Genomic DNA, 22,482 nt, shown 5'->3' with positions numbered 1-22,482 from the left:
AAAAAAAAAAAAAAAAAAAAAAGAAGAAAAGAAAAGAAAAAAGAAAATTCAATATAAGAGAAAAAAGAGTTAAGGATGGTTCCTGGATTTCTAGTCCCAGTTACTTGGTATATGGATATACATTCATACAGGAGAACAAGGAACAGGTTTGGAAGAAAAGCTAATGCATTTAAGGGGGAATGTTATTACATATGCCTGCTGTTTTATTCTTTTTTTTTTTGAAATGGTATCTCACTTTGTCACCCAGTTGCAGTGCAATGGTGCCACCCTGGCTCACTGCAACCTCTGCCTCCCAGGCTCAAGCAATCCTCCCATCTCAGCCTCCCGAGTAGCTGGGACTACCGGCGCGTCCCACCATACCCAGCTAATTTTTGTATTTTTTGTTACAGATGGGATTTTGCCAAGTTGCCCAGGCTGGTCTCGAACTCCTGGGCTCAGGTGATCGACCCACCTCGGCCTCCCAATGTGCTAGGATTACAGGCATGAGCCACTGAGCCCAGCCTGTTGTTTTATTTTTATTCCATAATTTTCACATCATTTATTTTCATCATCACACATAGTGATTTTCAACTGGGGCACGAGAAGGAACCCAGAAGGGAGAGGGGTAGGAGGAGGTATATTAGAATATAGGTGTTTGGGCCGCATGCTGTGGCTCACGCCTATAATCCCAGCACTTTGGGAGGCCGAGGCGGGTGAATCACGAGGTCAGGAGTTCAAGACCAGCCTGGCCAACATGGTGAAACCCTGTCTCTACTAAAAATACAAAAAATTAGCTGGGTGTGGTGGTGGGCACCTCTAATTCCCCACTACTAGGGAGGTTAAGGCAGGAGACTCGCATGAACAGGGGAAGCAGAGGTTGCAGTGAGCCAAGAACCCACCATTGCCCTTAACCCCAGGCGACAGTGCGAAAATCCATCTCAAAAAATAATAATAATAATAATATGGGTGTTTGTAGGTGTAGGTGAGTGTATGTGTAGTTCAACTATTCCTTCCCACCTTTTTCCTGGAGAGAGTCTGACATGATCCCTCATTGAGAATCATTGCTATGTACAATTATCCATGAATATTCTGACAAGGTAGAGACAGTTGAAAACCTTGAATGTGTTCTAAGCAGTCACAGAACTGCAAGACTAGGACAGACTTTAAAGATCATCTAGAGTTCAGTAGGGCTCAATCAAGTGCTGTCTGGAAATATGTGACGGCATTTTCAGTTATCAGAATGGGAGGTGCCATTGGCATTAGGTGCCTGAGAGCCAGGGATGCTAAGTATCCTGTAACTCACCAGCAGCTCCAAATAATGACGAATTATCTTGCCCCATGCAACAATAGCACCCCCTTGAAGAAACACTGATATAGTTCAATCTCCACATTTTATAGATGAGGAAACTGAGGTCTTAGAGAAGGGACTGACTTGCTACTAAAGATCACCTAGTTACCAGTAGGGCCTATTTATACTCTCCTTCACTGCTTTCCAATATGGGTCTGGTAAGTCTGTGGGACATCCAGAAAAGGAGTCCAACTGAGTATGTGTCAAGTACTCAGAATGCTGCCTCGCTCTTACAGTCCTTTGCACATTTTCTCTAGCCCCAGATCCTCCTACCTTCTGAAACCTAGGCTGGAGGTGCAGTTCTGGCAGTTTTAGCATAGAAAGCCTAAAGAATGGATGTCATCCTGGCCAAATACATAAAATGTGACAGAACTCTGAGGAGCACAAACACTAGGAACCTAGTAGAGGAAGAAGAACTGATAAAAGAAAATGAAAAAGTCAGAAATTTAAGAGGCAAGGTTTAGGATGACAAAGGGGACCAAGTACAAGATGTTTTGTTTCATTTTAGTAAAATAATAATTACTTTAGCACTTATTGGGTGACTATGTTGATTGATTCATTGTATCTACTCTTTGCATCTTGCTTGCAGACATCAGACTGAGTTCAAGGCAGCAAAGAGTTCATTAAAACAGCCTCTTTCCAGCTGGGGGCAGTGGCTCACGCCTGTAATCTCAGCACTTGGGGAAACAGAGGCAGGTGGATCATTTGAGGTCAGGAGTTCGAGACCAGCCTGGCCAACATGGTGAAACCCCATCTCTACCAAAAACAAAAATTAGCCGGGTATCTGTAATCCCAGCTACTTGGGAGGCTGACGCAGGAAGATCATTTGAACCCGGGAGGTGGAGGCTGCAGTGAGCCAAGATCGTGCCACTGTACTCCAGTCTGGGTGACAGAGTGAGACCCTTTCTGAAAAACAAAAACAACAACAACGACAACAAAAAACAGCCTCTTTCCTGGTCTCAGCTGAAGCTGTAAAGCCATTTGATACAGTTCTGGGCAGTAAGATGTGAGAGAACAGCATCAAAACCCACCCCTAAATGAGTTTGTACAGGGTAGGTATATAGAATCATATCTGGTACTTTAACATTCCTAACAGACTACATTTTGCAAAAGAATAACAACAAATGGGACTTGTCCTACCAGCTACCATACATGCTGTAAACCAGAGTAATTACAAGGGTGTAGCAGAGGTGTGCGGAAATCGATAAATGTAAGTCTGTACAGCTATGGGGGAAACAAAGGAGGAGTGGTCAGGTACACTTTGCGGGAGGAGGCATAACAAGAAATAATTCATAGGTCTTTTCACAACAGAACCTCTGGCACCACCTTGCTATCAGTCCTTTGCACATTTCCTCTAGCCCCAGATCCCCTCTCACCTTCAGAGATTCAATCGTGGCCTGCTTGTAAACCTTTCCTCCAGAATCTTTCTTCTGAGGGCTATTCTGGATTCTAGGCGTTCGAATGACGAATTTATCCATTGTTAGGGGCCTCCGACTACCTTGACGTGCTTGCAGCGTGTTCTGGTCAAGAAAGACGGTAGATTCTAAAACCTCACTAAAGACTGCCGTGATATTTGCTCCCCAAAGTAACACAATTGAGTTCTCTGGAAGAATTCATGAATTATGGGGACTCGAGTGGAATTGACAAGAAGATTTCCTCCTGAGGAACTTCCTAAGAATTGAAACTGTAAACAATCATCAGCCTACGTCCTGGGTTAGGAGGTTCCTAGATTCCAGAAGTGCACGCTCTAGGGGGGATTCCAATATGGGGGGGACTGGCCCAATATTGGAATCCCACCTAGAGCGTGCACCTAAGCCCTCTTCCAATTAAGATTGGGCTGTGGAAGGGTTAGGATTACACTAGGCTCAATGCCGCCCTCTTAACAATCACCTCACCACAGCCACAATCCCAAGGGTTGCCCTGGTAATCAGCAACTGACAACCACCTCCAGAACACAGCAGGGAGTCTCACAATACGCAGCCATCCCCTGGAACAAACTGCTTGGTGGTCAGAGGACCCTACCCACGGCTGTAATCTCTGGATCCCCGAACAAGGAGAAACCCCATCCTCCTCGTTCTCAGCACTCAGGAGCTCGGGTAGGGGCACCTAACAACGGTCTGACGTGAGACCCACCAGGAAAAGCAGCCCTGGCAGCTGCTGTTGGCGCCCTCCAGACTGCAACCCCGTAGGCTCCCAAGCCCAGTCGTCTGTGTTGAAACTAAATAGAAGCTTCCTCCAGGGCTGTAGCTCCTCTGAAGAAACTCCGCCGGCCCTCGCGCCTCTGGGCCACAGCGAACCACATTCCCCAGAATGCACTACGAAGAAATGCGGGCAGAAGGCGCGCCGAGGGCTGCTGTAGTTTTCCGAGACCAATTTTCCCGACAGCACCGTGCGCCTCCCGTCTACGGAGAACTACATGCCCCAGCCTGCCCCGCGAAGGGAAGACAGGGGGCCCGCTTCGCGCTAATGCTCGCGATGGTTGAATTCCCCGCCTCACGCCCGCCTAGGAGAAGTTCGTAGTCCCAGAGGTGGGGCAGGAGGCGGCAGTTTCAGGCGGGTCAGGGCGGAGCTGAAGCGACGGCGGAGGCGGAAGCAACGGTCGGTGGGGCGGAGAAGGGGGCTGGCCCCAGGAGGAGGAGGAAACCCTTCAAAGAAAACAGCAACAAGCTGAGCTGCTGTGACAGAGGGGAACAAGATGGCGGCGCCGAAGGCGAGCCTCTGGGTCAGGACCCAACTGGGGCTGCCGCCGCTGCTGCTGCTGACCATGGCCTTGACCGGAGGTTCGGGGACCGCTTCGGCTGAAGCATTTGACTCGGTCTTGGGTGATACAGCGTCTTGCCACCGGGCCTGTCAGTTGACCTACCCCTTGCACACCTACCCTAAGGTAGGGCCCGTCCGGAGCGGGCTGCGACCCTTCCCTGGCCGCCCATCTCTCGGCTCCCCACACTTATGTCGGCTCTGGCAACCTGGCTGTTCAATCCGCCTTTCAACCGCTGTCTCCCATCTGTGTAGCTCCTGTTTTCCTCCCTAATCCTGCCTGCACCCCAATTCCTGCTGTCATTACCGGAAGTTTGTCCTGCACTACCCTGTGATAGGCTGAGGGACACAAAGATGAGAAAGACGCGATCCCTTTCCTCTGGGAGCTAGCCGGGCAGCAGGGGAGTCGAGCACTCAGAGGGAGGAGGATAGAGGAGGATATGGATGATTAATGCAGGGTCCTCGCCTTAAGGAGCCTAAGGGGGGTTTGTAGAAAGGGAGGCGCAGATAAGCGAGTCCACAAATGATTGATTCATAACCTTTGTTTACTAAGCGCCTCTCGGGGTCGGGAGCGTAGTCTTCAGGGAGTCAGACAAGTAGACAATTCCACTGAAGTATAAAAAGCGTCACGAAGGCGGCTCAAGGAGTAGCGAGACGCCCAGGAATGCTGTCTGCCTATGTTGAGTTACTGTGTCCAAGACGCTGCCAAGAGGGACTGGGTTAGAGAAGAGGCAGTTAGGTGTCTGCCTACCAGAAACTGACCACTCAGTGCAGAAAACGGGGGATTCGTGGAGTGGGTAAAGAAACGAGGCTGTAGACAGGAGAGGGTTCGCAGCTTACGGAGAGGTAATGGCCCGCCTCTCTATGCTTCCCCCCTTTTTAAGTACATACCTAACCCTCTTCACGTTGGTTTTTCAGCGTAAGATCTCTGTTTACTCAACATTCTAAATTGTTTGATGATTCCCACCACACGTTTCCCATGTATGATTTGAGTGTATGCCCTCCCCCACGTTGTTTTATGAGAGCTTTTGTTGATGTTGCTGTTGGTGTCCTCTTCGTTTTTCCTTCATCTCCTGTATGCTATTTGCTTAACCATTGTGGCTAGACCTCCTTGCTCTCTAAAACTGGAGTGGCTACGGAGACAGTTCCAGTGAAGCTTAGGATGTTCCATATTGGCGAGTGCTTTCAGGTCTTTGAAATGAAAAGTTCTAAGTGCCGGCACTTCTCAGATTTTGTTTACGGCTGGATTTTAAACTGCATGGAGATTATCAATTTTCAAAAACTGTGGGAGAGGGGACTGTGCTCAGTTTTTCCAGAGATTTATGTAACAATCGAGAAAGAAGTGAGAAGTTTTAACTTCAGACTTAAATCGATGAATACTGCTTCTAACCACGTTATTTTTCTTCACTTCTTGTAAACTTCTCATCATTGAGAGGATTGTATGAGGAAGCTCATTAATATTGATTTGACCTGGAATTGGGCTGAGACTTACTTTCTATTGTTCTAGGGTTTGTTTCCTTTTTTTGAGGTTTTCCTGGCAATTTTGTAGTATAAACCAGAATGTTGGGAGAATAATCAAATAATTTGAAAGGATACCTTCCTGGAACTTGTAGGTACTTTAATAATGTCCACTATTTTCTAACAATTGGTGTGATATCTATAAACCATTTTTACTTATTTATTAAAGCTTTTCTCACAAAGAACTCCAAATCATCTGGCTCCCTATAGGTCCTGGACTTGAAATTTATATAGACTCCACTGTTAGCCAGAGTGATGGGAGATTTATCATACTATTATTCCTAATTCTCACAACAACCCTGTAAAGTAGGGTTTTAAAATTAAGGAAATTGAGGCTCTGAAATGTTAAGTGTCTTGCCTAAGGTCACATACCCAAGAAATCGTGGAGTAGGAATTCAGCTTAAAACTGGCTACACTATGCTGCCTCCTATTAATAAACTTGCATTAAACATATTCGGCCGGGTGCGATGGCTCACACCTGTAATCCCAGCACTTTGGGAGGCTGAGGTGGGTGGATCACCTCAGCTCAGGAGATTGCTACCAGCCTGGACAACATGGCAAGACCTCGTCTCTGAAGAAAAAAAAAAAAAAGAAAAAGAAAAAACTAGCCAGGCGTGGAGACGAGCACCTGTAGTCCCAGCTACTTGGGAAGCTGAGGTGGGAGGCTTGCTTGAGCCTGGGAGGCGGAGGTTACAGTGAGCCAAAATGTCGCCAGTGCACTCCAGTCTGACAGTGAGACCCTGTCTCAAAAAAAAAAAAAAAAAAAAAAAAAGGCTGGGCGCGGTGGCTCACTCCTGTAATCCCAGCACTTTGGGAGGCTGAGGCAGGTGGATCACCTGATGTCAGGAGTTCAAGACCAGCCTGGCCAACATGGTGAAACCCCATCTCTACTGAAAATACCAAAAAAAAATTAGCTGGGCATGGTGGCGGGCACTTGTAATCCCAGCTGCTCAGGAGGCTGAGGCAGGAGAAGCGCCTGAACCCGGGAGGCAGAGGTTGCAGTGAGCCTGCGCCATTGCACTCCAGCCTGGGCAACAAGAGGGAAACTCTGCCTCAAAACAAAACAAAACAAAACAAAAACCACATATTTAACTATGTCACTGATTTCTATTGGCTCTCCTCTGTGCTTTGTGCTCCAGGAAAAAGCTTCGTGTGTTGTAAGAAATTAGATGAATTTTCAAATTCACATAGAGTTTGAAAAACGAGATAGAAATCTCGTTTTAGGCTGGGCGCTGTGGCTCATGCCTGTAATCCCAGCAGTTTGGAACGCCAAGGCAGGTGGATCATGGGTGGTCAGGAGTTCAAGATCAGCCTGACCAACATGGTGAAACCCCGTCTCTACGAAAAATACAAAAATTAGCTGGGCATGGCACATGCTTGTAATCCCAGCTACTCAGGAGGCTGAGGCAGGAGAACCGCTGGAACCCGGGTGGTGGAGGTTGCAGTGAGGCGAGATTGCGCCGCTTCACTTCAGCCTGGGACACAGAGCAAGACTGCATCTCAAAAAAAAAAAAATCTCATTTTAATGACACTTTTTGAGAACTAATTATTTGTTGCAAGAAAGTAGAATACCTGTTTGTAAGTAGTTATTTTTAAATTATTCTATCTTTTATCTACAGAAAATGCAATTGCATAATTTATCTCGGACGAAAAAACAAGAGACATAAATCATGTTAATAAAAAAGCTAATTAGAGCTAGCCTGGTCATTTATTAATGGAGTGTGGTCTCTAGAACCATACAAACCTGGTTTTATTCCCAGTTCCTTGATTACTGTTTGTCCTTGCTGATCACTTAACTTCTATTTATTTATTTTTTAATTTAAAATAATTGAAACAGAGTCTTGCTCTGTTGCCCAGGCTGGTCTCAAACTCTTGGACTGAATGGATCCTTATGTCTTGGCCTCCCAAACTGTTTGGATTACATCCATGAGCCACGGTGCCTGCCCTAAATAGTACCATTGAGGGACCTTCTAATTATGAATTTAGCTGGTATTTCCTATGGTGGAAGCACCATTTATTGTGTCCTAAATCAGAGGAGATACATGTTATATAAGCTTGCCAGTCATTTGGGATAAATAGGGCATGAAATATTTACTTGAAATCATTATTTTTGTATATATAACATGAAATACTTAGAATAAAGATATGATTCTTAATAGCTACCAGTTGAGTGCCTGCCCCATACCAGATGTTGCATAATTTGTTAAGTCTTAACACAGTGCCTGGCACATTGTAGATGCTCATTAAATAATAGTAATGCTATTGTAGATATAAATATATAATTATCCTAATAGTGAAGATTGACGTTCTACAATTATACAGGCAGTAGAAAATAAAGGAATAAATAGTAGTGAGGATTGATGTAAGAGTATTGTCCGTATTTTACAACTGAGGAAATAGATTAAGTAACTTGCCAAAGGTTGTACAGAATAAGTGGCAAGTCTGAACTTCAAACTAGGGCTGATTCCTGAAACCTAGTCTCTTTTCACCATGCCATATGGTTTTCTGAAATTGGTACTGGATGACTTACTAGGTTTCTTTAACAAAGGAAAGCATATCTAAGAATGAAATGGCATGTGATATAGCTCATACTAATGAGCTTATGCTTCCTCTGTGCAGTATAAGGAAATATGTGGTGCTCCAAAGACATAAAATAATTCTTTAACTGTTTTTACAAAGCCTGCAAAAGCTACTCAGATATGAAATTTATCTTAATTTTTAAAATTCTTTCAATTTCATCTTAACAATAAATGCAGCTGGAACTGAGGTCCAAAAGTGTGCTACCTTCAAAGCTGTATGATAAAGTACATTTAATATTAGACTGCAGCCATCTCTTCTTGATGGATTGTTGCTGCTGCATAAATTTTACTAATCCTTTTGCTGGAAAGAAGTACATACTTTGTATTCCATTGGTTGCTAACTGGCATATGCACATGCTGTTTCCTTATTAGGTGTCTGCCAGTTTGTACACAGTATATCACACAGTAAGTTGAGGGGGCTCCCCCATATGCAATAGCTTTTTTTTTTTTTTCTTTTTTTGAGACGGAGTCTCGCTCTGTCACCCAGGCTGGAGTGCAGTGGCCGGATCTCAGCTCACTGCAAGCTCCGCCTCCCGGGTTCACGCCATTCTCCTGCCTCAGCCTCCCGAGTAGCTGGGACTACAGGCGCCCGCCACGTCGCCCGGCTAGTTTTTTGTATTTTTTAGTAGAGACGGGGTTTCACGGGGTTAGCCAGGATGGTCTCGATCTCCTGACCTTGTGATCCGCCCGTCTCGGCCTCCCAAAGTGCTGGGATTACAGGCTTGAGCCACCGCGCCCGGCCAATAGCTTTTTAAAAATACTTTTATTTTATCCGGGTGCGGTGGCTCAAGCCTGTAATCCCAGCACTTTGGGAGGCCGAGACGGGCGGATCACAAGGTCAGGAGATCGAGACCATCCTGGCTAACCCCGTGAAACCCCGTCTCTACTAAAAAATACAAAAAACTAGCCGGGCGACGTGGCGGGCGCCTGTAGTCCCAGCTACTCGGGAGGCTGAGGCAGGAGAATGGCGTGAACGCGGGAGGCGGAGCTTGCAGTGAGCTGAGATCCGGCCACTGCACTCCAGCCTGGGCGACAGAGCGAGACTCCGTCTCAAAAAAAAAAAAAAACTTTTATTTTATCAAAGAAAACCCTGCTGAAGACATTAGTCATATTAAGCAGTTAATATTTTACAGTAATGAAGAACTAGATGTCCATCCTATCTTGAGCTTTCACACATATACATTGATGCCTGTAATTGTTTTCTATTTTAAAAATCTATTAACACTATTACCATTTATTAAGAACCTTCTACATCCCAGGCACTGTGCTGGAAATAGCTTCCAAATTATTGAGGAATTTGGAGATAATGGCTGTTCTCTCCTTTTTTGATGAGAAACCTGAGCTTCTTAGGTAAAATAACTTATGCACTCACCCAAAAGGTTTGATCTAGGTCTGGCTGATTGCAGTGTCCTTTCCCATGCAGCACACTGTTGCTCCAGTGTTTTCATTTAATGTAAGCCCAATTTTTTCTTTTTCTTTTTTTTTTTTTGAGATGGAGTCTCGCTGTGTCTCCCAGACTACAGTGCAGTGGCGTGATCTCGGCTCACTGCAAGCTCCGCCTCCCAGGTTCACACCAGTCTCCTGCCTCAGCCTCCAGAGTAGCTGGGACTACAGGCGCCCGCCACCATGCCCAGCTAATTTTTTGTATTTTTAGTAGAGACAGGTTTTCACCGTGTTAGCCAGGATGGTCTCGATCTCTTGACCTCGTGGTCCACCCGCCCCGGCCTCCCAAAATGCTGGGATTACAGGCGTGAGCCACCACGCCTGGCCTAAGCCCAGTTTTTAAAAATCCTTTCATATAAACATTTTTATAGATGTATGCCTTACTTTATCAGGCCCTTGTGTCACCGTTTGCCATGTGAAGCTAGTCTGATACTTTGCTTGATAAGCCTGGTGATTCATATAAACATGGATGTGACAGAAGTATGCCACTGGTCCTAGGGTACTTGCTTACTCCTTTCTATTGCTGTTGAAGTTCTAGTTATATCACCATTGTATTTTTTGTTGTTGTTTTGTTGTTGTTTTTTAAGCAACAGGGTCTCACTTTGTACCCCAAGCTGGAGTGCAGTGGTGTGATTATAGCTCATTGTACCCTCAAACTCCTGGGCTCAAACAATCCTCATACCTCAGCCTACTGAGTACTAGGGCTACAAGTGTGCACCACCATACCCAGTTATTTTTGTGTGTGTGTTTGTTTTGGTACAGATGGGGTCTCGCTTTATTGTCCAGGCTGGCCTTAAACTGTTGGCCTCAAGCAGTCCTCCTGCCTCAGCTTCCCAAAACCCTGGGATTACAGGTGTGAGCCACTGCACCTGGCATGTCACTATTGTTTTTATTTTTAATTTCCCCCTCACAGATTGTAACCAAAGAAAATGGAAAAAGGGTAGTGGTTTTACCTACTAGGCTTTTTCCTTGGTATCCCTTTTAAAATAAGGAACTAAAACCTCTGTATGGCGAAGGTCTTGAGTATCAACTGGCTCCTATCATTTTTTTCTTTCAGTTATGAAACTTATAGGATGATTTGTAATAAACGTTACTAACTGCTTTCTTCCTAACCCATTTTCCCCTGAGGAAAATAAAATACTATTTTTTGGTAACCCTTCCTGTTCTTGAACTCCCTAGGAAGAGGAGTTGTACGCATGTCAGAGAGGTTGCAGGCTGTTTTCAATTTGTCAGTTTGTGGATGATGGAATTGACTTAAATCGAACTAAATTGGAATGTGAATCTGGTAAGATGCTATGCTAACAACATCAGCTGTATGTAACACTGTTGTTTTCTTTGTGATAACCTTTTAAAGTATTTTCCTTAGGAAATGGCAAGCACACTGTTGAAACTAGTCATCTAACATACTGTAATTATTATGGATTTAAGAGTTTTCGTAGCTGCTGCTAGAAATTTCATGGGCTTTAAATTTCATCTGTTTGTTGAGACAGTGTTTATTTTCTGCTGTGAATAGGACACCTTTGTTTAACCAACTTTCTGTCAGACAAATGCAGTAAAATTACCCTACTCACAATTCATTACTACCTTTTCACAAATAGTATAATTTTCCTAAACCTTTCAATCATAAGTTCATTGATTTATCTCCAAGTTTTTTACTGAATCAGGCCTTTGACTCAGTATTTAATAGCGTATTCTTCATTGGTCAGGCCATTAAAATAAGTAGCCAGAGGCTTTGTCATCTGTTAAACCACTTTTCTTTCTTTTTGCTAAAAGCAGTCTGTTTAATAAAAGAAACCTGCAATCAGGACACAATTGACGTTTAACTTTTTAAATAAATATAATGGAATGTTCTCCATTCATTACACTGTTTTTAGCATAGAAGGAGGCACCTTTTCCCCATCACTATGCCATGACTCACATACAGTCTTCTTTGATATCATAACCGTATTTTTGCAGCTCAGTCTCCTAACTGATCATCTTTATATATGCATAATGCTGTCCAGTTTATTATCTAGCACTTCTGAGAAGTGTATTACAAATGCATTACCGAGTTGGGAAAAAATGAAATTGGTATAGTGGTAAAATGTTATATCACAAGAAGGAAATGGATTTAATGAACTAAATGACAGTATATCTGGTAGAGACCTATTTCAACATTAGAATCATCTGCTATAGAACATTTTCTAGTTCAATTTTCTTTTTTTTTGAGACGGATTCTCGCTCTGTCCCCAGGCTGGAGTGCAGTGGCGTGATCTCAGCTCACTTCAAGCTCCGCCCCCCCGGGTTCATGCCATTCTCCTGCCTCAGCCTTCCATGTAGCTGGGACTACAGGCGCCCACCACCACGCCTGGCTAATTTTTTTTTGTATTTTTAGTGGAGACGGGGTTTCACTGTGTTAGCCAGGATGGTCTCGATCTCCTGACCTCGTGATTCGCCCGTCTCAGCCTCCCAAAGTGCTGGGATTACAGGCGTGAGCCACCACACCCGGCCTAGTTCAATTTTCTTAGACTTTCAGATGTTAGGCTGATTGTTTTATTTTTCTGTTGCCACGTGTATACCCTTACTTCTTAACTGAGTGATCTGGTTCTTAACAATAATACTGTATATTTGTATAAATCATTAAAATATATTATTTCATTCAACCCTATGCAGTGGGTTGTGTTATTTCTGTTTTAGATATATAGAAATCAATAGTCAAGAGGTTAAACTGCTCAGCCCAGGTCACACACACCAACAAATGATGGAACTAAAACTTTTTGAGTGGTATCTTCAGGATGCCAATCCAGTGCATTTTCTACTACACAAGCCTTAGCTGCAAGGGTCCTCTTATATGAATGTCATCATGTGGCCAGAGCCTGGGTGTATAATTAATAGATTTGTATCTAAAACATTTGACTTGTAGGAGGGAGACAATATGGAGTTCTGTTAAAGATACATTTCCTACTACTATATTACCAAATTTGGAAATTGACATTGATGAAATCTTTTTTAAGTATAAGAATTTTTTTAATAAAATATCAAATCCTTTTCTTTCCTCTTTCCCTTTCCCTTTTGTTTCTTGTAATTTGACTGTTTTTCTCTTACAGCATGTACAGAAGCATATTCCCAATCTGATGAGCAATATGCTTGCCATCTTGGTTGCCAGAATCAGCTGCCATTCGCTGAACTGAGACAAGAACAAGTACGAAACAATACTGCCTTTCAAACTAGCCTGCTTAGATGGCACTGACTTGTGTTGCTTGAAGTGTTTATCACCCACTCGATCCTATTTTAGTGTTTTATATATATAATATATAAATATATAAAATATATAAATTTGACTTTCAGCAAACAAAATTTGTTTGCAAATAAAAAAGTCAGTTGAATAATTGCACTTGTATAATGCTTTACTATTAAAAGTTATGCCTACATTCATAATCTTATTTTGTTTCTTCCCACATTCCAGTGAAGATATTATCCTCATTTTACATATGAAAAAACCAAGGCTCAGAGGAATTATTTCAGAGTTCTTTTTCTCCATCCCAACTTCCATTGGACAGTTGCCATTGCCTTAACTCAGATTATCATCATTTCTTATCTGTATTTTTAAGTTAACTTCCAAACTGTTTTTCTAATTTAACCCTTTCTAACTCCATCCTTTACTGTGTCCAGATTTTTTTTTCTAAATTTCATCATGCCATTATCCTGTCTTATATAATCAGTAGCTCCCAATTACATGTAGATTTAAGTCCAAACTGTTTATCACAACCTAGCTCCTGATTACTTCTCCAATGCCATCGCTTAAAATTCCTGACAAGGGAATTTCATACTCTATTCTCCAGACATACTGGGAAAAGTTTCTTAATTTTTGCACAGGAAATAGTCACATGTACAAACTCAAAAGATAAAAAGAGTATACATATAGTGAAAAGTCTCCCACCCCTGTCTCTTAGCCACTCAGTTTTCCCTCATACATGTAGCCAAGGTTACTAGTACACAGATATGTTATGCATATACAAGGATGTACACAAGTATTTTATAAATATAAGTATACATAAAGAGCTTCTAATTTTTTTCTACTACATAATATTGTGTAGATATATTATAATTTATTTAGGCAGTTCCTTATTTGTGAACATGTAAGTTGTTTCTAATCTTTTTATTTTGTAAATAATATCTATTTTGCACATTTGTGAGTATACCTGTAGAATAAAATCATATGGCTAGAATTGCTGAGTTAAGAGGTATATGCTTTTTTTATTTTTATGTTTTTTAGAGATAGGGATCTCACTATATTACCCAGTCTGGCCTCACGCTTCTGGGCTCAAGTGCTACCATAGATACGACTGCACTCCAGACTGGGTGACAGAGCGAGACACTGTCTCAAAAAAAAAAAAGAAAAAAACAAACATATAAAGAAACAAAGTAGAACCAAAGCTATCCCTAGAGTTTAGTAAATGGCATCCCACGCTTGTGCTTTAGAGGGGCCCAGTGCTGCTAAAGAAGTCAAGAAGTCAGAATTGGAGGAGGAAAGATGACATCATTTGTCAAAATCCTTTTTTTTTTTTTTTTTTTTGAGGCAGAGTCTCGCTCTGTCACCAGGCTGGAGTGCAGTGGCGTGATCTTGGCTCACAGCAACCTCCGCCTCCCTGGTTTGAGGGATTCTCCTGCCTCAGCCTCCTGAGTAGCTGGGACTACAGATGTGTGCCACCACGCCTAGCTAATTTTTGTATTTTTGGTGGAGATCGGGTTTGACCATGTTGCCCAGATGGTCTCAATCTCTTGACATCATGATCCACCCACCTCAGCCTCCCAAAGTGCTAGGATTACAGGCGTGAGCCACCATGCCGGACCATTAAAATCTTATCAGTAGCTTACTACATATACTCAGGCCATAAATACTCCCTTCACCCTGCCCTGTTGTCAGATGTCTACCATTTTATGTATATATTCTTCTGATTGATTTTTTCCTTCCCCTTTTCCATTGATGTTCATTATAGCATGATTTATTCTCGATGAAAACATTAAAGATGAGAATGATATGATTTGTCCCTTCCTGTTCTACCCTTGAGGACTTGCTGGTCCTCGTTTAATTACATCTTAAGAGTCTTCTTATTTTTGGACTTAATTCAAAAGCCTGTTATTCTGATAGAGGTGACAGGGAGCTAGTAAGTGTGTTTGGTGGCAAATTAAAGTAGCCTTGGTTTTTAAGCCTTACCATAATTTGCATAGATAACTAAGAGTTTAATGCTATTAGATTATGGTAGATGTATTTGTTTGTATCCTGTCCCATTAAGGATTTGAGTAATCTTGGTTATGTTGTTCTCTTGAATGTACATATATAAAAAATAATGCATTTCTCATTATTTATTTTATTTTTAGCTTATGTCCCTGATGCCAAAAATGCACCTACTCTTTCCTCTAACTCTGGTGAGGTCATTCTGGAGTGACATGATGGACTCTGCACAGAGCTTCATAACCTCTTCATGGACTTTTTATCTTCAAGCTGATGATGGAAAAATAGTCATATTCCAGGTGACAACAGTGCTTCATGGATTCATCTAAATACCAACAACAGTAAATGTATATGTTTTAAATGAGTGTTTCAGCATAGAACCTTACTCAGTCACTTACAAATACTTGTCATCAAGTAAGAATTACTTATTTGGCCCTACATTAAAATATTGGACATCAGTTTGATTGCCCTTCCCTTTGCCCATTAAAAGCCTTATCTAAAGCCCATTAGTTTTTATCTAACCAGAACTCTGAGTCTTTTAAATTTTATGGTGGTTAAATTGATAAAATGAAATCTTTAAATATGAGAGATAATAATTAATATACTTTTAATGTAAACAGTGGCCATATATCATTACATATGGATATCAGATAAAAACAATATGACATAATTTTTAGTTTTTTATAGTGCTTTTACTCATAACTCTTATAAGAGAACTTCTTGAAGAAGTATTTTGCCTAGAGAGGTAATGTCTCCTATCTCATCATTTACCATGTGATAATAACTGTTATTCCCTGGAGGTTATATTGTACTAGATATATTATCTCGGATTTTCAAACAACTTAATGAGGTTATATTATTCCTATTTTATTGATGAGGAAGGTGAGAGTAACTTGTTGCAGTTGCACTGCCGATAAGTAACAGAATTAAGCTTAAAACCCAGGACACTTTAGCACCAAGGCCCATATACTACCCTACCATGCTTTTAATTCAGTAGTTGAATTCCTCAAATTTACCAGTCAACAGAGTTTATGTTGTGTCTTCCTCTCGGGTAATAAAATAAACCTCTTAAGTACTGTAGCTAAGTAAGTGACTTAATGTATGGCTGGTATGTGATTTTTAGCACTACCCTGAACTTTGGGTCCCCTCTACTTAATTTGGTAATAAGTAAAATGCAGGAATTTTCTCTTTAAATTCATGAACAAGTTCTATGTCCTAAAGCTACTTACATCAAAGCATAAGTTGACTCTCAGAGTGAAGCCCTCATTCATTCCTCATTAGATAGGAGATTAGCTCTGTGTCTCTCTAAAGTCTGTGTGAATTTGAGCATAACTGGGATGGAGAAACCCCCATTCTAGAGGATCAGAACTATTCAGAAAATGTAAAGTATGGAGTGTTTGGCTGTAATTTATGGATTCCTCATACCTAGGGAATAATGGAATGTTTCATATGAGAAGAAATAGAGATAATATGTGTTTAGCCAAAAGTTTTGGCAGTCTGATAAATTATTCCTGATCAACTAGAATTAGAACTCATTTCTGCAAGGTATAGTATTTAATGTAGTATGTAATGATTTATCGCTCTCTCCCTTAAAAAAAAAAAAAATGTTGTCAGGAAGTTAAACTAACATAAATCTGCCAGAAATCTGTTTCTTTGCAAGGCACTGGTTCTAATGTTTAGGAAGTGCAATTAAAATATATTGTGGTTAACATGTTTTATTTTTTATACAGTATTTCTGTTACTCTTTCTCAATTTAAATGTTTAAAGAGATGATGTGTTTTAGAACTTGTTACTGAAAAAAAGCTAAAGAAGTACAAATGACTTAATTACTTTCATTATTATTTTAGTCTAAGCCAGAAATCCAGTATGCACCACATTTGGAACAGGAGTCTACAAATTTGAGAGAATCATCTCTAAGCAAAATGTCCTGTAAGTTTTATTTTAAGTAGCTTAGATAAAAACATTAGCAGTCAAATCTGGTTGTAGTAGAGTTGGTTGTGTATTTTTTTTTTCCCACTGATGGAACATAAACAGATAATTTCTAAAACAGTGGTTCTCAAACTTTCATGTGTATTAGAGTTTGGAGAGCTTGTTCAAACACAGATTGCCGGGCCCCACCTCCAGAGTTTCTAATTTACTAGGTCCGGGAGAAGACCTGAGAATTTCTATTTCTCACAAGTTCCAGATTTTGCTGATGCTGCTGGCCTGGGGGCCACACTTTGAGAATCACTATTCTAAAAACATTTAGTTTGCTTCAAAGGATGTTTTGAGCATGAACTAATCAACTCTTCTGGTATTTCCCAATAAATTGACCAAATAATGAAAGATACCAAAAGTATGAGTCCACATTCTATTTTTATTTCCATGTTAGAAGTGAATTTTGACTCATAAGAACATAAAACATCAAGCTAAAGCAGAGCTTACCTTGTAAAATTTACTCATACCTTATTTTAGATACTATTTAATTAGCTTTCTAATTATTTTGGTAGGTGGGAGTGGGTAGATAATGATAGCACATAACATAAGACCATCTTTAACTTTAATTAGATTAAAATAAACCAAATCCAAGCTCACATGTAATTAAGCAGAAAGCATCAATGCCAATAAGAATTTGAAAATAAAACAGGAAACTCATAATGCGGTAGAATATTCATTTGGTTTTGATGTGCTAGAAAAACTGATACGTATTATAAAATGTATCAGATGACACAAACAAAAACAATTGGATATCTGTAAAGTGTGTATATCTAGAAGTAGTCATGTGAGACTAGGTTTTGGGATGCAGGGTATAATAAACTCATACCTTACTATTTCAGCAGATCTGCAAATGAGAAATTCACAAGCACACAGGAATTTTCTTGAAGATGGAGAAAGTGATGGCTTTTTAAGATGCCTCTCTCTGTATGTATTCCTCTTTATTGTGTGTGTAACAGATAAAATCTGGCTTGTATCAGAGAGATACATTACTTTTTATTATTTTAAAATTAGCACCTCAAAAGTAAACCTTTTTACTTTTTCCCTTCCAAGATTGTACGTTAGATATTTTAGTGTGTTTAAAAGGTTATAGGCATACTACTTGAATAAAACCCACGCAGGTAGTTTTTTTTCACAGTACAGGAGCATACTTCTTGTTAGAATCTCTTGATTTATGTTGAATGTGCTTCTCCACACATTTAAATTAAGCTTTAATTTCACATATGTCTGAGGCCAGGCACAGTGGCTCACGCCTGTAATCCCAACAGTTTGGAAGACCAACGCAGGTGGATCACCTGAGATCAGGAGTTCAAGACCAGCCTGGCCAACATGGCGAAACCCCGTCTCTACTGAAAATCCAAAAACTAGCCGGGCGTGGTGGCGCATGCCTGTCATCCCAGCTACTCAGGAGGATGAGGCAGGAGAATGGCTTGAACCTGGGAGGCAGAGGTTTCAGTGAGCTGAGATTGCACCACTGCACTCCAGCCTAGGTGACAGAGTGAGATTCTGTCTCAAAAAATAAAATAAAACAAAATAAAATAAAAAAGTTTGAATGGTTTAGGGATCAGATTTTTGTTTTTGTTTTTATCTGCATGGCCAGATTTGAGGCTAGAAGAGCTGGATAAGGACTCTAGATTAAGAAGGGCTTTGTATTCTATACTAAGGAGTATCAGCTCTGTGCCAAGAGTTTTTAAGGGTAATGGTAAAGTGGGCAAGTGAGAGTAGTGGGTACCATATGCCCTCCTAGGAAAAAATATCAAGCCTTATGAGGGTGAGAGGCAGGTTTTATCAAAGTGTGCATGTTTCCTCTTCTCCAAGGAATTCGGATATGATCCCTCCCCCACATTTTACTCCTCCCCACCCCCCCAAAAAAAGGAAACAGAGAAAGCTAGTGGGCCATGTCACTTATTGACTATTACCTACTCTGTGTCAGATACCAGGCCAAGCATTTCAGTGAGTGGTATTGCTGTATAGTGTGTTCATTCTAGTGGACTGTTCTATCTCAAGTATAAAACTTCAGTAGTCCAAACCACATGCTCCCTGTAATTTCTTACAGAAACAGTTTCTTGAGAGGTGTTATCGTGTATCATTAGAGTTAGGTGGACCTTACAAATTAATACCTTTTACTAGGCAAAATGTTTAAAAGACTGTATGAGAAAACAAGGATTAAACTTTAAATTTTATCCTTCTTTCATTTCTAAACCTGGTTTTGAGCTTGTCCAACAAAGGGCAGTTTTTCTCTTTCCAGTATTTAGGATGTTTGTTGCAGTTTGATAGTTCTGTGAAACCTAAATAATTAATCTTAAATTACAGTTCTCAGTACTGTACTACCTGGCATATTATTGGTGATTTATTGACCTTTAACATTTTGTCATTATATGCTGTGTGTGTTTTTTTAAAATCTAACACTTTAAAAGTGATTTTGTGAAACAACTAACTTTATAACTAGAAATGTATTTCTTAGAAGTTTTTGGCCAGGCGCGGTGGCTCACGCCTGTAATCCCAGCACTTTGATCACGAGGTCAGGAGTTCAAGAGCAGCCTGCCCAAGATGGTGAAACCCCGTCTCTACTAAAAATACAAAAAAAAATTAGCCAGGTGCGGTGGCAGGCGCCTGTAATCCCAGCTACTCGGGAGGCCAAGGCAGGAGGAGAATCGCTTGAACTCGGAGGGCGGAGGTTGCAGTGAACCGAGATTGCGCCACTGCAGTCCAGCCTGGGCAACAGAATGAGACTCTGTCTCAAAAAAAAAAAAAAAAAAGAAGTTTTTGTGCCCAAATGTAGATTATAATAGGATCCTATATTTGAATAAAAATTATGATTTTGGCCTAGTGCGGTGGCTCATGCGTGTAATCCCAGCACTTTGGAAGGCCAAGGCGGGAGGATCACTTGAGCCCAGAGGTTCAAAATCAGTTTGGGTAACATAGTGAGACCCCATCCATCTCTACAAAAAATAAAAAAAATTAGCTGGGCATGGTGGCACACGCCTGTAGTCCCAGCTATCAAGAGGCTGAGGTGGGAGAATCACTTGAGCCCGGGAAGTCAAGGCTGCAGTGAGCTATGATCGTGCCACTGCACTGCCTGAGTGATAGAGCGAGACTGTCTCAAAAATTTTTTTTAAGTGTTCTTTTTTAAAATGCTTTTTCCCCTTCAGTGATCCCATTTGACTTTTAGAACAATACCCTGTGATAAGTAGGTGGTAATTTAGAGAGGTGAATTGACTACTCCCAAGGTTATACAGTCACTATGTTAGAATTCAAACCTAATTTTTCTAATTATACATCTTCTGCTCATCCTATTCTGCTGTAAATATTTACTTCCTAAAGTGTCATGATTTTTCCATGATTACATACAGAATCACTCAGCCAGTTATTGGAATCTGATCGTAGCTGTTAAAGAGACACCATTATCTCCAGAAAGGAAATTGAAGTCACTCTTTCTTCACTTGTATTTCTTTTTGAAGAGCCAGGCACTGTGCTAGGGAGTTGAGACCTAGAAAAGATGTCAGGAGTTCTCAGGTCTAGACAGACATGGACAATAGTGATTGCTATACACATACACACTCCTACACATGTCTCATACACAGCATATAAAGACTGTATTTAAGTCTACTGGAGGTTTCAAGGGGAGGATTGACAGGCCAGATAGAAATATCTTGAGTAATGAGTAGACATTTTTGCTAGTTGTAGCAGAAGATTTACTTAAATTTTTTTTTTCAGATACACTGGCCTCCTGCTCAATGTGTATAGGGTACATTACTGCATATGGAGGATAAGGAGAGTCAGAAATTTGACTGAACTGGGAAAACAGGAATAGAGAGAAGCAGGAACATAACATTAGTGTCAAGAAGAGGCTTCTATGTGAAGGATAGGTTGGAGAACTTTGGTAAATCAGGGAAGAAATTATGAAGCCTGAATTAGGGCAGTAGACAAGAACAGGAGATAATGGAGATAGTTGAAAATCTGTAGGATCTAGTCATTGTTTTGTTCTGGAGAGTGAAGGGATGAACCCCAATTTTCTGGCTTAGGTAGTTGCTACTGGAATCCAGATATCAAATATATCCTCATTTTGCGGTAAATTCCTTAACTCAGTTAGGGCTGGAACATGGAGAGGAAAGTGGGTATTTTTTTCATTAAAAACGTGTTTTACTCTATTATCTTTCTAAATTGGGATACTTAAAGCATCATATGGGAGTTCCCTACTTTTAGATACAATACATTCTCCAAAGTCCGCCTCTTTTGCTGGCAGACAATGACTGTGCTTACTGCATGTTCAAGTCTTGCCAGACTGTCAAGTGAGTGGTTAGGGTGGTAAGTATAGATCTCTTATTAGGCAGTGTTGGATGAGCAGAGATGTGAAAATTAGGGACTATCTGTGTTACACAGTTTGTCAGAGTTAGACTTTTAATTATTTAAAAATGGCTTGACTTTTTTTTGAATCTTAATAGGTCAATTATGAAAAAAACTTCAGGTGGGAGAATGGCTTGTGCCCATGAGTGCAAGGCCAGCCTGGGCAATACAGTGAGAGCTTGTCTCTATAAAAATTAAAAATAAATAAAAATAAATAAAAAACCTCTAATTGCTGATTCTCATAACTGGCCTTCTATCTTAAGATATTTTAATGATAAGGAAAATATAACTATCTCTTTACTGAGATATGCTATAATGGTTACAGAATGCCTTACAATAGATGTGCTCTTTTAAATTGAAGTATAAGTAAATTATGGCAAATTAAATATGTGAAGTATTCTAGGGAAACTGACTTCTGGAAGCCTGTTGTGATTTCTTTTATAAAACAAATGATCATTTTAAATTTACCTAGTCTATACCTTAACTTCATGGTATATTGGTTTTCTGAAAGCAAGTATAATAATTTGTAAAATAATATATGACATTTGTACGACAGTGTACAATTTACAGGACACTTTCACTTGCCTTATATATTTAGCAGAAAGTCAAGTATATTTGATTTTATTATTATTACAAAAGTGATATAGCCATGTTACAGAAACATTAGAAGTAGAGGAAAAAGACTTTATGCCAACCTAATGTAATAGCTATTAGTATAATATTTCCTTCTGTAAGTATGTTTTTTAATAGTTTCAAAGATAATCAACAAAGTTTTAATTGTACTGTTGAGCTAAGTACATAAGGTTGATTGACTAAGAATCTCCTGTTTCTTATGAAATTTTAATATAACTAATTGTTGATTTTTTTTCCAGTAACTCTGGGTGGATTTTAACTACAACTCTTGTCCTCTCGGTGATGGTATTGCTTTGGATTTGTTGTGCCACTGTTGCTACAGCTGTGGAGCAGTATGTTCCCTCTGAGGTAAATTTAATTCTAACCCTTAGACCATTTGAAGACTGAGCCCTGTGAGATATCATTTTAAACACCTTATTTGTTTAGCTGGAAAAACAAGGCCTCTCTACTAATAGAAAGAGAGAAGATGTGGTGGTTTTCATGTGGTAGAGGTTGGCACACATAAAAATTACAGGTTTGCAGCACAAGAATGGTTGTTCCCAGCTTTCTGTGATGCTAACTACCGTGGTGACATATATGTTGACTGGCTTGAGAAAAGTGTGTCTTTCTGACTCTCTAAGACTGAAAAGACCTGTTGACATCAGTTTCTAAGGCGATATATGGGAAAGAAGACTTTTTTTTTTTTTTTT

General features: G+C 40.6%; 2 protein-coding genes across 13 annotated transcripts in view; one reads left to right on the top strand and one right to left on the bottom strand.

Annotated features, from left to right (window-relative positions):
- TCEANC2 (transcription elongation factor A (SII) N-terminal and central domain containing 2) overlaps positions 1-3,647 on the bottom strand; it is a 52,040-nt gene extending 48,393 nt beyond the window's left edge. Inside the window, exons 1-2 of the mRNA XM_011973803.1 lie at positions 3,461-3,647; positions 2,704-2,847 (exon numbers count right to left, since the gene is read on the bottom strand). Of these exons, the coding sequence (XP_011829193.1) occupies positions 2,704-2,805 (102 nt within the window). The 5' untranslated portion in view covers positions 2,806-2,847; positions 3,461-3,647. The remainder of the gene's footprint in view (positions 1-2,703; positions 2,848-3,460) is intronic.
- The window catches only part of TMEM59 (transmembrane protein 59), a 24,043-nt gene continuing 5,206 nt past the window's right edge, over positions 3,646-22,482 (top strand). For 2 of the 12 annotated variants that reach the window (XM_011973806.1, XM_011973808.1), the window contains exons 1-7: positions 3,751-4,211; positions 10,804-10,909; positions 12,711-12,805; positions 14,986-15,138; positions 16,687-16,768; positions 17,659-17,740; positions 22,033-22,141. In XM_011973806.1, coding sequence (XP_011829196.1) covers positions 4,023-4,211; positions 10,804-10,909; positions 12,711-12,805; positions 14,986-15,138; positions 16,687-16,768; positions 17,659-17,740; positions 22,033-22,141 — 816 coding nt within the window. In that variant the 5' untranslated portion in view covers positions 3,751-4,022. Of the gene's footprint in view, positions 4,212-8,553; positions 8,587-10,803; positions 10,910-12,710; positions 12,806-14,985; positions 15,139-16,686; positions 16,769-17,655; positions 17,741-22,032; positions 22,142-22,482 lie in introns of all 12 variants that reach the window. The other 10 variants (XM_011973805.1, XM_011973807.1, XM_011973804.1 and 7 more) reach the window with 9 other exon arrangements.

The sequence above is a fragment of the Mandrillus leucophaeus genome, unplaced genomic scaffold, assembly GCF_000951045.1.
Source record: "Mandrillus leucophaeus isolate KB7577 unplaced genomic scaffold, Mleu.le_1.0 Scaffold14, whole genome shotgun sequence".
Taxonomy (NCBI): domain Eukaryota; kingdom Metazoa; phylum Chordata; class Mammalia; order Primates; family Cercopithecidae; genus Mandrillus; species Mandrillus leucophaeus.
This window is presented reverse-complemented; position numbering and strand designations above follow the sequence as displayed.